The 13,271-nt window shown below is 55.5% G+C and overlaps 1 protein-coding gene across 1 annotated transcript; it reads right to left on the minus strand.

The window, feature by feature from the left end:
- Positions 1 to 209: 209 nt before the first annotated feature.
- GRM6 (glutamate metabotropic receptor 6) lies at positions 210 to 12,650 on the minus strand. The gene is made up of 11 exons (XM_033096177.1): positions 12,584 to 12,650; positions 11,749 to 12,272; positions 9,009 to 9,225; positions 8,553 to 8,688; positions 7,820 to 7,974; positions 6,652 to 6,792; positions 6,341 to 6,541; positions 4,571 to 4,716; positions 3,855 to 4,478; positions 1,192 to 1,503; positions 210 to 480 (listed from the first exon to the last, which is right to left on the minus strand). Exons 2-11 carry the CDS (start codon positions 12,259 to 12,261, stop codon positions 283 to 285), a joined length of 2,643 nt encoding a protein of 880 aa, XP_032952068.1. The 5' UTR covers positions 12,262 to 12,272; positions 12,584 to 12,650; the 3' UTR covers positions 210 to 282.
- Positions 12,651 to 13,271: the final 621 nt, after the last annotated feature.

Consider the following 13,271-nt stretch of genomic DNA (forward strand, 5'->3'; position numbering starts at 1 on the left):
TTGGTCAAGGTGAAAATGTCACTCACCCTGGGCCAAGACCAGGGATTCTCTTCAACGTCTCAACTTCAGACCAGAAAGTGTGAGTGTAGTCCCTTTTTAAAAGTAGACGCCTCTGGGTGGCCGTTTCCCACCATGAGTAGAAAGTCTAGTCTAGTCTGCAGTGAGGAAGTATGATGCCGACATGCACAGGACATCGCTGCATGCCTGGACTCCACGGCTTCTACCATGAAGCAAGGGAAAGAAAAGAGGAGAGGGCACAACCGTCCCCTTCACACCCCCTCTCTATTTGGAGGCCTCTGTGTCCTCACCCTTGGGTGAGGCTGTCATGGTGGAGGTCGCCTTGAGGCTCCGCTTCCGCTTCTGCACGTTCTGCTCTGGGTGGAACAGGATGACGTAGGCTTTGGGTACATAGAGCATGCCGAGGGACACCGACGCACTCAGGCTCAAGGACACGGTCAGTGTGGTGGTTTGGATGTAGATCTGAGCCATGGAGGAAGGAACCAGGTGGGACTCAGCCCTTTTTCTCCCCTCCACCCCCACATAGCCTGGGAATGAGCCCTTAGGAAAAGACAACTGCATAAGCAAAGCCTGTGGCATGAAGAAGTAGTAGTGGCCCTGGTGTGGGCAGTAAGGAGGGTGAGTGGCACGGCACCAAGTGAACCAGTGACTGAGTGAAGAGGTTTCATTCACAAAGATTGACACTTGAGGAAATGGTCCATGTGACTAAAAGGGGCTAGAGCATGTTTGAATGAATGAACATGTTTTCAAATGTACAAATGAATGAATGAACCGAGATTGAATAAAGGAGCAAGTAGGCAAATGAATGGATGGCAAGGATGAATAAACAAATGTTCTACTATATACGTGAACAGATGAGTGAATAATGATCAAACAAATGAACAAATCAATTAATGGATTGCCTGATATAAAGCATGTGAAGAAGTAAGTGAATAAAAAGTTAATCAATGGTAAGTAGCATGGATAAACGAATGAATGAATGAACAAGGGAAGAGGGGAATGATTAAGTGCACAAGCAGAGGAAGACTGGAAAGACAAATGAGTAAACAAGTATTTAAGTGCATGAATGGATCAACGAAGCGCTATTCATATGTGTGGCTCAGCTCTTGGGACAACCGAGTCCTTCCCTTCTGTGGACAGGCAGTAGTGAAACCAACGGGAGACCCCAATTACCTTTTCAGCTGACTGGGCAGTGCCAAAGAAGATGGGCACAAAGGCCAGCCAGATGATGCAGGTGGTGTACATGGTGAAGCCGATGGGCTTGGCCTCGTTGAAGGTCTCGGGCACACCACGGGCCTTGATGGCGTACACCGTGCATGTGGCCATGAGCAGGAGGCTATAGCCCAGGCAGCCGATGAGGGACAGATCTGACATGTCGCACTTGAGCACCCCTCTGGCCTGCTCTGGGTCCATTGTCCGCTGCTCCTCATAGTCAATCACACTGTGGGGGGGCTGGGCCCCCAGCCACGCCATCACTCCCACCACCTGTGGGAGCCAACACCACATCAGGGACACACTTAGCCTAGCCACCAAGTAAGGTCTCTGGCAGGTGAGGGTCCTCTTGAGGCTGCTTAGGTCTGAGAGAGCCACTGTGCAGAGGAGAGGGCCATCCAAGGGCAGACTTCCCGGGCAAAGGCCTGTGACATGGTCCAGTGGAGGTCTGTGCTGGTTGGGTAAGGGGCCCCTGGATGCCCTCTTCCTGCATTCCAACCATTACTAATGCCATTTACTGAGTCCTGCAGGTGCAGTGACTACAGGCATTGTGACCCTGAATCCATCTTCTCCATCTACAGGATGGGAACCCTCCTAATCTGCTGTGAGAACCCAGTGCCAGCTCGGAGGTGGGGCTGGTGCCTGTACACTGGTTAAGGGCCAGGCCCAGCGCAGATGTCCTCTCCTCACTGTCCCCTAGGCAGGAAGGCAGAATCCTCTCCATTCTGTAGATATGAAGTGTTAAGCTGTCCCCATGAAGCAACATGGCAAACCTAGTGCCTGAGGACCCCCTTCCTTCTCCAGATCCAGAGAACTGCTGAAGGAGAGGTAATGGAATCACATGTGAGCGCACAGTGCAGCTCAGCGTGCAGGCCCCTAGGGGACAGTAGTGAGAACACGAGCTGATGCAGGGTGGTCTGGGAGGTTATCTGAGTCGGACAGGTCCTAACAGGGAGGAGATGGCGTTTCAATTTCCTCACAGTCAGGAGACATGACCTTGAGCCAAGGGAAGCTGGGGAGAGGGAAATAAGACACCTGCATAAGACAGGACCCTGGAAGGGCTGCCCCATACTTTCATACAGGTCATTCCTTGCACAAGAGCACCTGATTGGGGGTGGGGGCGCAAGGGGGGGCTGAAATCTAGCCACCGCTCTGGTGTTGTGCACTGGAGCAGGCTGTGTGATCCTCGAGGAAGGGACTTGTTTTAATAATTTGTGCGCCTAGAAGGAGTGCCTTTCTGTGCTTCTCCCAAAGGCAGGAGCTCTATGAACAAGGGACTGGTAAAATAACACCCACCCACTGTCCGGCATGGAGGCTTCTCTTAAAACAAGGCTCCAGGTGGTGGGGGAAAGTTTTCCACGAGAAACTAAAATTCAAGGCCTGAGATATGAAGGAGTAGCAACCAAAATGTAAAATGTACCTCCACTGATTTTGTAACCCATGTAATTGATAAAGAACTAGGACCCAGTCCATGTGATGAACTCCTACAAAGTACTAACGGGACATGATCAAAGTATAGGAACAGGCACATCACAAAGGGCACAGCTGGCAAAGGTCAGGTGCACTAGAAATTAAGTAGAGGCAAACTGAAACAGTGAGATACCATTTCACACCCACTGTTTTGGTAAACAACCTAGTACAGTTTAACATGTGCCTGCCTCTTTGAAAGGGCCCAGGGTTTCCGGAAATGAGGGCATAATATGGGGAGTCCTTAGGTGAGCTGGGGTCACTGAATATAGCCTAAGCATCTATGTCCTGGGATGAGGTGCACCATGGGGGTTCCAGGCAGCGAGGCCCTGAGGTGCCGTTTCTGGATGAGCTGGGCTGACATTGCGGCCCTGACCGGAAGCTCACACTGCACCTGCAGGAGGACAGTAGCACTCCCAGCCATGGAGACCCCTGTGCACCGAGGCCTGTGGGTGGGAACGGACATTGTGCACGCATCGCTGGGCAGGGAGAACGGCTCACCTTGAGTGGAGAGCATGCTGTGTCAACATGGGCTGAGCCAGAGCCCTCCACCTGGCGCTGAGAACTGGGCTGGCTCCGCAGTGTCACACAATGTCACACACACCTTTCTCTTAGCATAGAAAACACCCAGACCATGGAGTCATTTCCAAAGCTGTGGTATTACTGTCTTAGAGAAAGACCCAAAGCAAGTCTGCTTTTGCTGCATATACATCATGAAATCTGGCCACGCGTGGAGCGCGACGCTGCCTGCCCTCCAGGGACACCATTGGAGCCCGTGCCTCACGTCAGGGGGCAGCAGTAACTCCCTTATGGAAACAGATTCTTTGCTCAAGGAAAATTCATCAGGTATCTCTTTGCTCTATTTTTATATGGGAAGCAAATTATGACAGAGCAAATTCAGTTTATGGTACTAATTTCGTTGTTTTACAGAAAAATAGCTAGAAGCTAGTGCCCTGGCCTTACGGACCCACTTTCCTTCCAGTAGACGCAGGGGAAAGGTTGCTCTTACCCAGTTCTCCTCACGGGAGAACAGCAGGGCCCTGTCTCACGAGGCTTTCTATTTTTTAAACATGGAAACCAAAACTGAAGAATAACTCTCTGATTTTTTAAGTGGAGGTCAGTGCCCCGCCCATAACTGCGGGAGCCTGGGGACCCACCTGCACGGAGGTGAGGCTGAAGGTGATGACAAGCTGCGAGGTGGGGCTGATGAAGGGCGGGGGCGTGACGGAGCGCTTCCCCTGCTCGAAGATGCGGTAGATGCGGTTGGTCTTGGTGAACAGGGCGGAGTAGCTGAGAGTGGTGCCCAGGCCGAGGAAGAGTCTCCGGGCCGCGCAGACGGCCGCCCCGGGCTCGGCCACCATGAGGAAGGTGGTGGCATAGACCAGGAAGATGCCGCTCAGCAGCACGTAGCTGAGCTCGCGGCCCGAGGCCCTGACGATTGGCGTGTTGTTGTGCCGCACGAAGGTGGCCACCACTGCAGTGGTGGCCGTGATGCCCAGCACGGCCAGGAGGAGCGGCGGGGCGGCCCAGGGCGAGGCCCAGGTGAGGCGGACCACGGGTGTGGGGCGGCAGCCCGTGCGGTTGTGCGTGGGCCGCATGTCGCCGGGGCAGGCCTCGCACGTGAACTCATCTGCCTGGAAGCGGTACCCGTCGCAGGCCTCGCAGTGCCAGCAGCAGGGCACACCTTTCACCATCTTCTTTCGCTCACCCGGCCCACAGGGGAGGCTGCACTGAGACGGCGGCACCTCCCGGGGGTACCCCGACCACTGCAGGGCGTCTACCTACGCACAGGACACAGGGCCTGTGACCACCGCCCCAGGGATAAGGGAGGGGGGCACCTCCCCTCTCCAGGAGCTCAGCCGGTGCCACTCACATCCAGCCTGAGGGTCTCCGCCCACTGGCCCACCGCCTGGTAGCCGCCGCTGCCCGCACTGCCGTTGGCCGCCTGGTACTGGAAGATGTCGTATCTCCCCGGTGCATCCCCGTTCTCGTTGAACATCACCCGGGTTCCCGCGCTGCCTGGAGGGAGAGCCTGGCGTCCTCAGCTGGTTCTCCAGCCCATGGAAGCCAGCCTCCTGGAGAGGCCGGAGTCTCAGCCAGGATAAAGGAAGAGCTCAACAAGCATGCAAACATGCTCTCTGGCATCACGCCACTGTGAGGTCCCACCTCATGCCCATTAGGGCAGAGGTGGCCCAAGCAACAGAAAATAACAAGGATCAGCGAGGACTCGGAGAAATTGGCACCCTTGTGCACTGCTGGTGGGAATGTCAAAGGGTGCAGTCACTGTGGAAAACAGTAGGGCGGTTCCACAAAATAACAAACACAGAATTACCACCTGATCCAGCAATTCCACTTCCAGGTGTCTATCCAAAGAATTGACGCAGGAACTCGAAGAGATACTGGTACACGTGTTCATAGCAGCATATTCACAATAGCCAAAAGGTGGAAGTAATTTAAACGTTTGTTGGGGGTTGGATGGATAAACGAAATGTGGCATAGCCACACAACGGAACACTATTCATTCTTAAAATGGAAATTCAGACACATGTACAATGTGGATGAACCTGGAAGATGAACCTTGTGCTAAGTGAAATAAGCCAGCCACAAAAAGGCAAATACTGCACGATTCCACCCATGCGAGGTATTTAGAGGAGTCAAGTTCATAGAAACAGAAAGTAGGGTGATGGGTGCCAGGAGCTGGGTGGGCGGCAATGGGAAAGTGTGGCTTAATGGGAAGAGAGTTTCAGTTTTGCAAGATGAAAAGAGTTCTGGAGATGCTTGCACCACAATGCACACGACTAAACTACGCTTCAAAGTAGTTAGGACGGTAAGTATATATTATGCTATGTGTATGTCACCACAATTAAAAAAGAAAAAAGAAAGCTTAAGTATCCAGGTGAAAGGATGAGTTCAGACTCGCACAAAGGTCTGCGTGTTGGCATGAAATTTGTACCAATTTGAACAATCAACTTGATTTCTTTTAGAAGCTTATTCTACGAGCTTGTAGACCTGGTCTGGAGGGAAATTGAGTTGCACTGTTTATCAGAGAGCTTGGAAGATAGAAAGCACTCCATATTTGGTGGAATATAGAGCTTTACTTTTGTAAAGGATAGCAATTGTACAAGTGCACCTCGCCCCACAAGCCAAGTCCGTCTGGGCCCTTTCAGAAGCATAGCCAGGCCCCTGGGGGTCCCAGGGACACATCGCACTCGTGCTTGTGCTGAGGACCTTGCTGGGACAGCGTCTGGAGGCCCGAGACTCAGAGTGGGCAGCACGTGCACAGTCCCTCCTTACACGTGCATGGTGCCCCATGTGTGCCTGAGAGACCAGATGCTTCCAAACTCTGTGCAGTGGAGGCGAGAGTTGTGTGTGACCTGCTGAGGGTTCCAGGCAGAAGGGGTGGCAGAGAAGTTCCCCAATACCTGAATTGTGCAAGTTGGGGCAGGGGGTACTGAAGCCTAGGAAAGGAGGAGTGTTAAGAAGTGCCCAGAACTTGGCTCAAGCCCCCAGCTCTCAGGCCCAGGCGCTCCCTAGACCATGCTGCTTCTCCCATCCTTTGATCCTAACTCATCCCAGGTCCCACAGAGAAATCTATCCCAATGGGTTTCCCTGTACTCTCGCAGGGACCCTGGCACCCACTCACCATTGAAGCGGACAGCTCGAATATACTGCAGCAGCGTCTGCCCATCGGTGGGCTCCATTGCGGGGCATAGGCCTGTGTGCCCAGGACAGAGAGCCTGGTGCATGCTGTGCAGGGCGTGGGCAATGGCGTACACGGCGTCGATCACAAACTGCACCTTCCCTTCCTGCTCATACGCAGAGTCCCGGCCAATGCGTTCCTCACCTGCTCTAGGGATGCCCAGAGGAAGTGTGCCTGGCCCCCAAGGGCCTAGCTTGGCCTCCCACCATCAACCTCATCACCCTCGCCACCTCACCACCCTGGGCAGCTCTCACCTGTGCATATGCGGGTGGAGTCATCTGACTGGGCACCTGAGCTGGTCAGTTTGCAGTTAAAATTATCTTCCCAGAACTCTGCGAACCAGATGTTCCGGCGGTTGTTCTCCAGGGAGCGGGTCATGAAGTACTGGTCAAATCCTGAGAGGGAGGACGGAGAAGGGTGGCAACCATGAGCCAGCCATGGTTCTCCTGTGTGCCTTCACCACTTCCTCACTTTGCAGCTAGGAGTGGCCATGCAACCATCTGGGGACCCCAGGGTAGAACTTGCAAACTCAGAGCCTCACCACATGAAAGACTTTTATGCTGCCCCTTCTTTCCTGGCTAGGAGCCTGCTGTGCAGATGTAATGGGTGGAGCTTCAGCAGCCACTTTGTAAATATGATGCCACAAGCATGAAGACAGAGCAACCCCAGACGATGGTGAAACAGAAACAAGGAGAGAGCTCAGGGCTTTGAGAACATAACTGACTCACTGCCCCGAGCCTAAAGTTCCTTATTTTCAGACCTCTTGTCTTGTGAAGAAATACCTCTATTGCTAAAACTACACTGTCTAGTTTGCCACCTGCAGCTAATGCATTCTAATGGAAAAGAGTGTCAGGGTGGGTGTACACCCCCAAGAGGTATCAGTGTGGGTGTCAGGGCTCAGCCTTATAAGGGTCCATGCTTCATAAACAGCCTTGAAACCCTCATCAAGGTGTCTTCAGTTCAGCCTTTGGGAAAGAAAATGAGCAATACTGTTGTAAAGTGAACACCCCTACTGGATTCTTCCAGATGTTCACAGGTGGGGAGGGAAAGACCTCCTCACTTTGATCAGCAGGACAGTCTGTCCCACATCCTTGGTGTCTCTCTCTCCCACCACACCCTACAATCACAGTGCTCTTGGCAGAACCAGAAATATAGGCACTGAATTAAACACCAAAACAAAAAACACAAACTAACAATTCTTCACGCTGTGTGGTGGGTGTGCTTTTCCTCATCTGCCAGCTCTTTCAAACACTGGAGGGAGGGGTGTATTGCCAGAATCTGAGTCATAGAGCCTGGGAATCCTAGAAGGGGCCTGGATCACAGTATAATTTTACAAATGGGGGGATGAGTGCCCCAAGAGGGGCTAACGGGGAAGGACAGCAGGGGTGGAGACACCGTGGGGAAGGGCGTTTCTGCGCTCACCGTCGATAGAGGACCTTTTGGGCAGGATGGTGACTGCGCCCACCACCACATCCTCCAGGTTCAGGATGGGTGAGGTCTTGGCTCCCCAGCTGTCTGAGCCGACCCACAGGAAGTGGCCAGTCAGGTTGGCCAGGCGTGTAGCCTCTAGGACCCTCCTGGTAGGAAGAGGGCTGGTGGTGAGCAAGGGCCTGAGCTCTTCCTCCAGCTTAGCCCTCCTCACTTCCCATTCTTCTCTCACCACCTATCCCATTCCACATCACTCCTCAGACCCTCATTTATCAGGAACATGGGGTATCGGGTATTTACACTTGCGCTGGGCTTCTTGGGTAGTCAGGACCCCGGGCCTGCCCTCTGGCTCCACGCACTGCACCCACTTCACACTGCCTGGAAGCAGAGCTCCTGCTGGCTCTGCCCCTGGGGGTCCTTCCTGATGCTCAGATTCTGTACTTCGATGTGCCCACAGGCCCCCCACTGCGAATTCTACCGACGGACATGTGTTCTTGCGTGTTTCCCTGGCTACACTTGGAGCATCTCCACCCAGCCTGGGCCTGGTTCCTTTCTGGGGGCACCAGACAGTGAGGGCAGCAGCAGAAGTGTGCAGGGGGAGGGAGGGTGAGGAAGAGGCAGAGGGTGACAGGGAGGATCTTCATGTGCGGATGTGTGAGAAGAGGAGGCAGGGCCTTCGAGGAGAGGGTCTGAAGAACTCAGTGACCTCAGGCACCATCCGTCCCACCTGATGTCATCCTCGTTGGCAAAGATGATGACGCCACGGGCATTGGGCGTCTCCAGGAGTCGCCTGATCACCTTGTCGAATTCTCCTGGCTTTGGTTCTCTGGGAATCTTGATGGACTGGGCAATACAGACGCCCCCTGGGTGTCGGGGTGCCAAAGTTAGCTTTCGTCCATCCCACCCAACCCCAGGGGCTGCCACTGCACAGGACTGTGTAGTATGATTGCTCTGCAGCCTGGCCAGGGGTCTGCAGGAGTGAGGCCAGCCTGGGCTCCACCAAGCCGTGAGGCAGGGGCTGAGTCCTCTGAATGAAAGGGGTATCCGCCCACAGAGGACACCATCCACGCTCCCCACCGTGGACCCAGTGCTCCCAACTCATGGCTTCTGCCCCGTTTGATGGTCCCTGCCTCACCCCTCTGTAGGCTCCTTGGTGCCTCTGACCCTTCTGCCCCCAGCTCACCAGCCTCGCGGGAGATCTGTACAAAGGCCTCGACCCCGCTCTCGCCATAGTTGCCCTCGGAGGCCAGTGTGGACACATAGTTCCATCCCAGTGCCTGCACAATGTCCACCATGGCCTGGGCCTGGTAGGAGTCGGGCGGCACCACTCGGGAGAAGAAGTCGTAGCGTGTGGAGTCACTGAGCTCAGGAGCCGTGGAGGCGTAGCTGATCTGAGGGATCTGGAGGGGGGAGGATACCTGAGCTGTGGCTGGAGGGTCAGTGACCTCAGGAAGGGAGGGCAACGGGGACTCAGAACACAGGTGGGGGCACGGAAGCTTCGGGGCAGGGAGCTGAGAACCAGCTGGAGTGGCCAGCAGGTGTGGGAAAGACCTGCATCTTGTAAGTGGGTCTGCTGGAGTAGGGGAGGTCTGAGGGGAGAGGGCTTGGCCACGACATACAGCTGTGCAGGTGTGTCTGAGCAGAGGCGAGGTGGGAGCTCAACTGCAGCCTGCAGCCCATCCAGCTGCTAAGCACAAGCTGTCTGCCCTGGAAAGGGACATCCTTCTCAGCCCCACAGGTGACAAATTTTCCTAATTCACAGCAAGGGGCGAACTGTGTGGGCGGTGGCAGGCCCAGGAGAGGGCAGAGCAGCCAGGTGAGATGGGGAGGGGCGTGTACTCAGGGGCCTAGTGCAGGGGCCTGTCTGGTACTGGGTTTACCTGTGTGCATTAGAGTGACTGATGGCAGGGGCGCAGAGGGGGAGCTAGTGCAGGAGAGGCCTGCAGGGCAGCCATGTGCGAGGTGAGGGGAGAAGGCTGAGGCATCTGGGAGAGGGAGGCCAGCAGCGAGAGGGGCAAATCAGAACCATATTAAAGACACAGTCACTATGGAAACAGCAAGTGGGAGCTGGTGGAGGTCATGGGGGCGGTTCTGGAAGGAGGGACTGAGCTGGGCTGGGGAGACAGGGTTGTTGGCAGTGGGACAGAAGCAAAGTGTGGAGTACAAAGGTCTATGGAAAGGGGAGCGTACAGCAAAAGGGTCAGGGAAGGAAAGAGGGAGGAAGGATGGATGAGAGGGAGAAAAACAAGAAGAAAGACAAAGAAAGGGGGGAAGTCAGAGAAAAGGAGGCAGAGAAAGGCACGCTGGCTGCAGTATATTAGTAAGCGCCATACACACTTCAGTTTCCTCTTCAGAAAAGCCTTCCCATACATGTTGACCCTCCTGAGAGCACAGGATGTGGTTGAGAAGTGAACGCAGAAGCTCTTGTCTTTGCTTCTGGACCAGGAATTGCAAAGCAGCCCCGGAGGGAGCAAAATCTGGCCCATGGTTGCTCTCAGTGCACTGTGTCTTCATGTAAAAATTTTTTAAGTAGTAGCCAGTGTCCAAAGTCTAAGGGTGCAGCACCACCTCAGTCTTGGACTGAGCTGGCAGCAGAGGGTCCTGGGCTCACAGGGTCCTGCTCACTCAGCTACAGTCCCCACCTGGACCCCAAAGTTCCCTGAATTTGAGATCTCTGCCTAGAGGGAGAGAGACGGAAACCAGAACTCCGGGCAGGAAAGAGGCTACAGCCCACAAATGTAAACAGACAGGTGCGGTGAGACAAAGATACCCCCCCACACACACACACACACTCACACACACTGAGCAGTCACACAACCTCTTTCAGTGCCAACTAGAAGGTGCATCTGTGTGCTCTGCACAAATGCTGCCGTCCAGCAGAAACTGGGGTGAGAGGAGTGAAGTGGATGCAGGTGATGGAAGGGGGCCCAGAGCAAATCCCACCTAGTGCCTCGGGGCAGGAGCAGAGGCCACTGCTGGAAGAATCAGAAAAACTCAAGACAGAGAAGTCCTCTACCCTAGCCAGATGGAAGAAAAGACTTCTACTATTCTCAGAAAGATGAAGGGACAGACACCCCAGCACGAACCCCAATAAAACTGTCCCAGAAGACCGCTCCCCAGAATGTACAGAAAATTCCCCACATTCTAATGCCAAAGGCCCACTAATCCATGATTCCTATGCCCCCCAGATTGCAAGGAAGGTGCTGCTTCCCACAAAAGACAGATCCTCAGAGATGAGGGCATGGCAGGGACTGTCCCAGCATTCCCCACAGGGCAGGGTGCTGGAGATAAGCACTCTAGAAAGCAGACCCCACTGTTGCCCGTTAAGTGACCGTTAGTTAGAGACAGACATTTTGAAATTGAATTTAAACTACGATAAAAAAGGAGGAGCGAGGTCCAGGACTTTACACGCCCAACCACCCCCCAGAGCAGCCAGGAGCTCGTCCCAATTGCCAGTCGCCCCACAGGAAGGAGGGCCCTGATTCCGGGGACAACTGGTTCCTCATCACTCAGAGCTCTCCAGAGCCCACGGTCAGGACCTCCTTGCACCGCTGTGCAGGGTGTGCCCACAACGAAGACACCGGAACAAGAGGTCCAGTGGGGGCTAAAGTCCAGGCCGGCCTGCTCCAGCTGTCTCCTGCGGGAAGGGGCCGCCTGCCAGAGGATGGGGGTACGCTTCCTTAATTCACACAAAGGGCTGTGTGTGCGGGCGGCAGCCATGGGGGGGCGCCAGAGCAGACAAGGGAGGCCTGCGCGGTGGAGTGAACCTGACTGCGGCTTGCGTCTGGCCGGACCCACAGGGTTTCTCGGAAGCAGCTGTTTGTGAATTGGAGTGATTTCTCCAAGGAGACTAGACCTCCGCCATCCCAAGGGCGAGGACGGGAGACAGGGGCTGGACACCGAACACGGCCCGCGGGCCTCACCGCAAACAGGCGCAGCACGTTGGCGACCATGATGGAGACCGAGCTGGCCGAGGCGCCCACCACAGCCACGACGCGCTCGGGGGGCGCGGCGCGCAGCGGGGTAACGCCGCCGGGGCAGCGCTCGGCCGCCTCGTCGCCGTCGCCGCGACCGCGGATCAGCGCTTGCACGAAGCTCAGCGTCTGCTCCAGCGCGTAAGTGTCGCGCGAGCAGGTGTCGAGCAGCCGCGCGCCCAGGCGCACTCCGGGCAGCAGCTCCGGGTCGGCGTTGACGCGGTCCAGCGCGTAGAGCATGGCCTCCAGCCGGTGCACGCCCTGCTCCTTCTTCAGCGGTCCGCACGCCCTGCCCGCCGCGCCCCGCGCGTGCACCGGGAACAGGCCGCCCAGCGTGAGGCCGCCCGCCAGGCGCACCGAGCCCGCCGCGCCCGCCGCGCCCGCCTGCGCCAGCAGCAGCAGCAGCAGGGACGGCAGCCGCGCCAGCAGCGGCGGTTCCAGGGCGCTCCGGGACCGGGCCATCGACTCGCCGGCTGCGGGAGAAGAGCGGGCAGGGAGGAGAACAGAACCGGAGAACGCTCTGAGCGCCTGGCCGGGGAGTACTGGGGCAACGGGAGCCCCGGGGCCTGGGGGCGCGCAGTAAATGTGAGCTGAGTCAATCAGAGAAGAGGTGTGATGTCAACTCGGCTCCCTTGCCCTGCCTCCCCCTCGCTCTCAACACACTCTGAACCTTATCACAAGGGTCTCCTGCCTGACCACTGTCTCCAAGGCGCCAGCCTTGGCCAGCTCTTCCTGGGACCCATTCCCGGCGCACACCCAGGCCCCAGTCCGTAGCCACACTCACCTGCACCAGCCGCTGGCTGTCGGGTCAGGACGCCGCTGTGACAGATGCGGAGGGCCCCGAGTAAGCGAGAGAGGATTTAAGGATTGTGGGGAAGGGATGTGAGGCTGCCCTGAGGGGGGTGTGCAAAACGGGCTCTGGCCACGTAGTTCCCTCCCTCTCGTACTCCCTGGGTCTGTTTCTTCCCTGTGTTTTGATGTGTGTCTAACCTGATTCTGGCTGTCTCCCCAGCTGTCTCTGACACACATACTCTGCCCTTCCCTCTCTCTTAGTTTCTTTGTTTGTTTCTCTCTCTTAGCTCTATGTCTACCTTTCTTTCTCTCTCTCCTTTTCTGTCTCTCTTCTCTTTGTGTCTCTCTGTGTCAAGTTTTCTTTCTTTCTTTGCCTCTCACTGTCAGCCTTTCTCTGTCTGTTTCTCCCTCTCTTTCCTGGCTACCAGTCTCTTGACTCCAGCTGTCTAATGTACTTCCCAACTTTCTCCTTGCAAAACCCTGCAGTAAACCTGTGAGTGGAGGGAAAAAGGAACACAGGCCGAGTGAGCTGAGTGGACCTGAACAGGAAGAGGGAGAACAGGGCTGGGCAGGAAGGAACCATAACAAGCAGATCTTTAATATTGGCAAGGACTCTGCTTAACACACACAACAACCCTGCAAAGGAGAGACTTTAACCATCAGCCCCATTTTGTTGATAG

Source organism: Rhinolophus ferrumequinum, chromosome 24, assembly GCF_004115265.2.
Source record: "Rhinolophus ferrumequinum isolate MPI-CBG mRhiFer1 chromosome 24, mRhiFer1_v1.p, whole genome shotgun sequence".
Lineage (NCBI taxonomy): Eukaryota > Metazoa > Chordata > Mammalia > Chiroptera > Rhinolophidae > Rhinolophus > Rhinolophus ferrumequinum.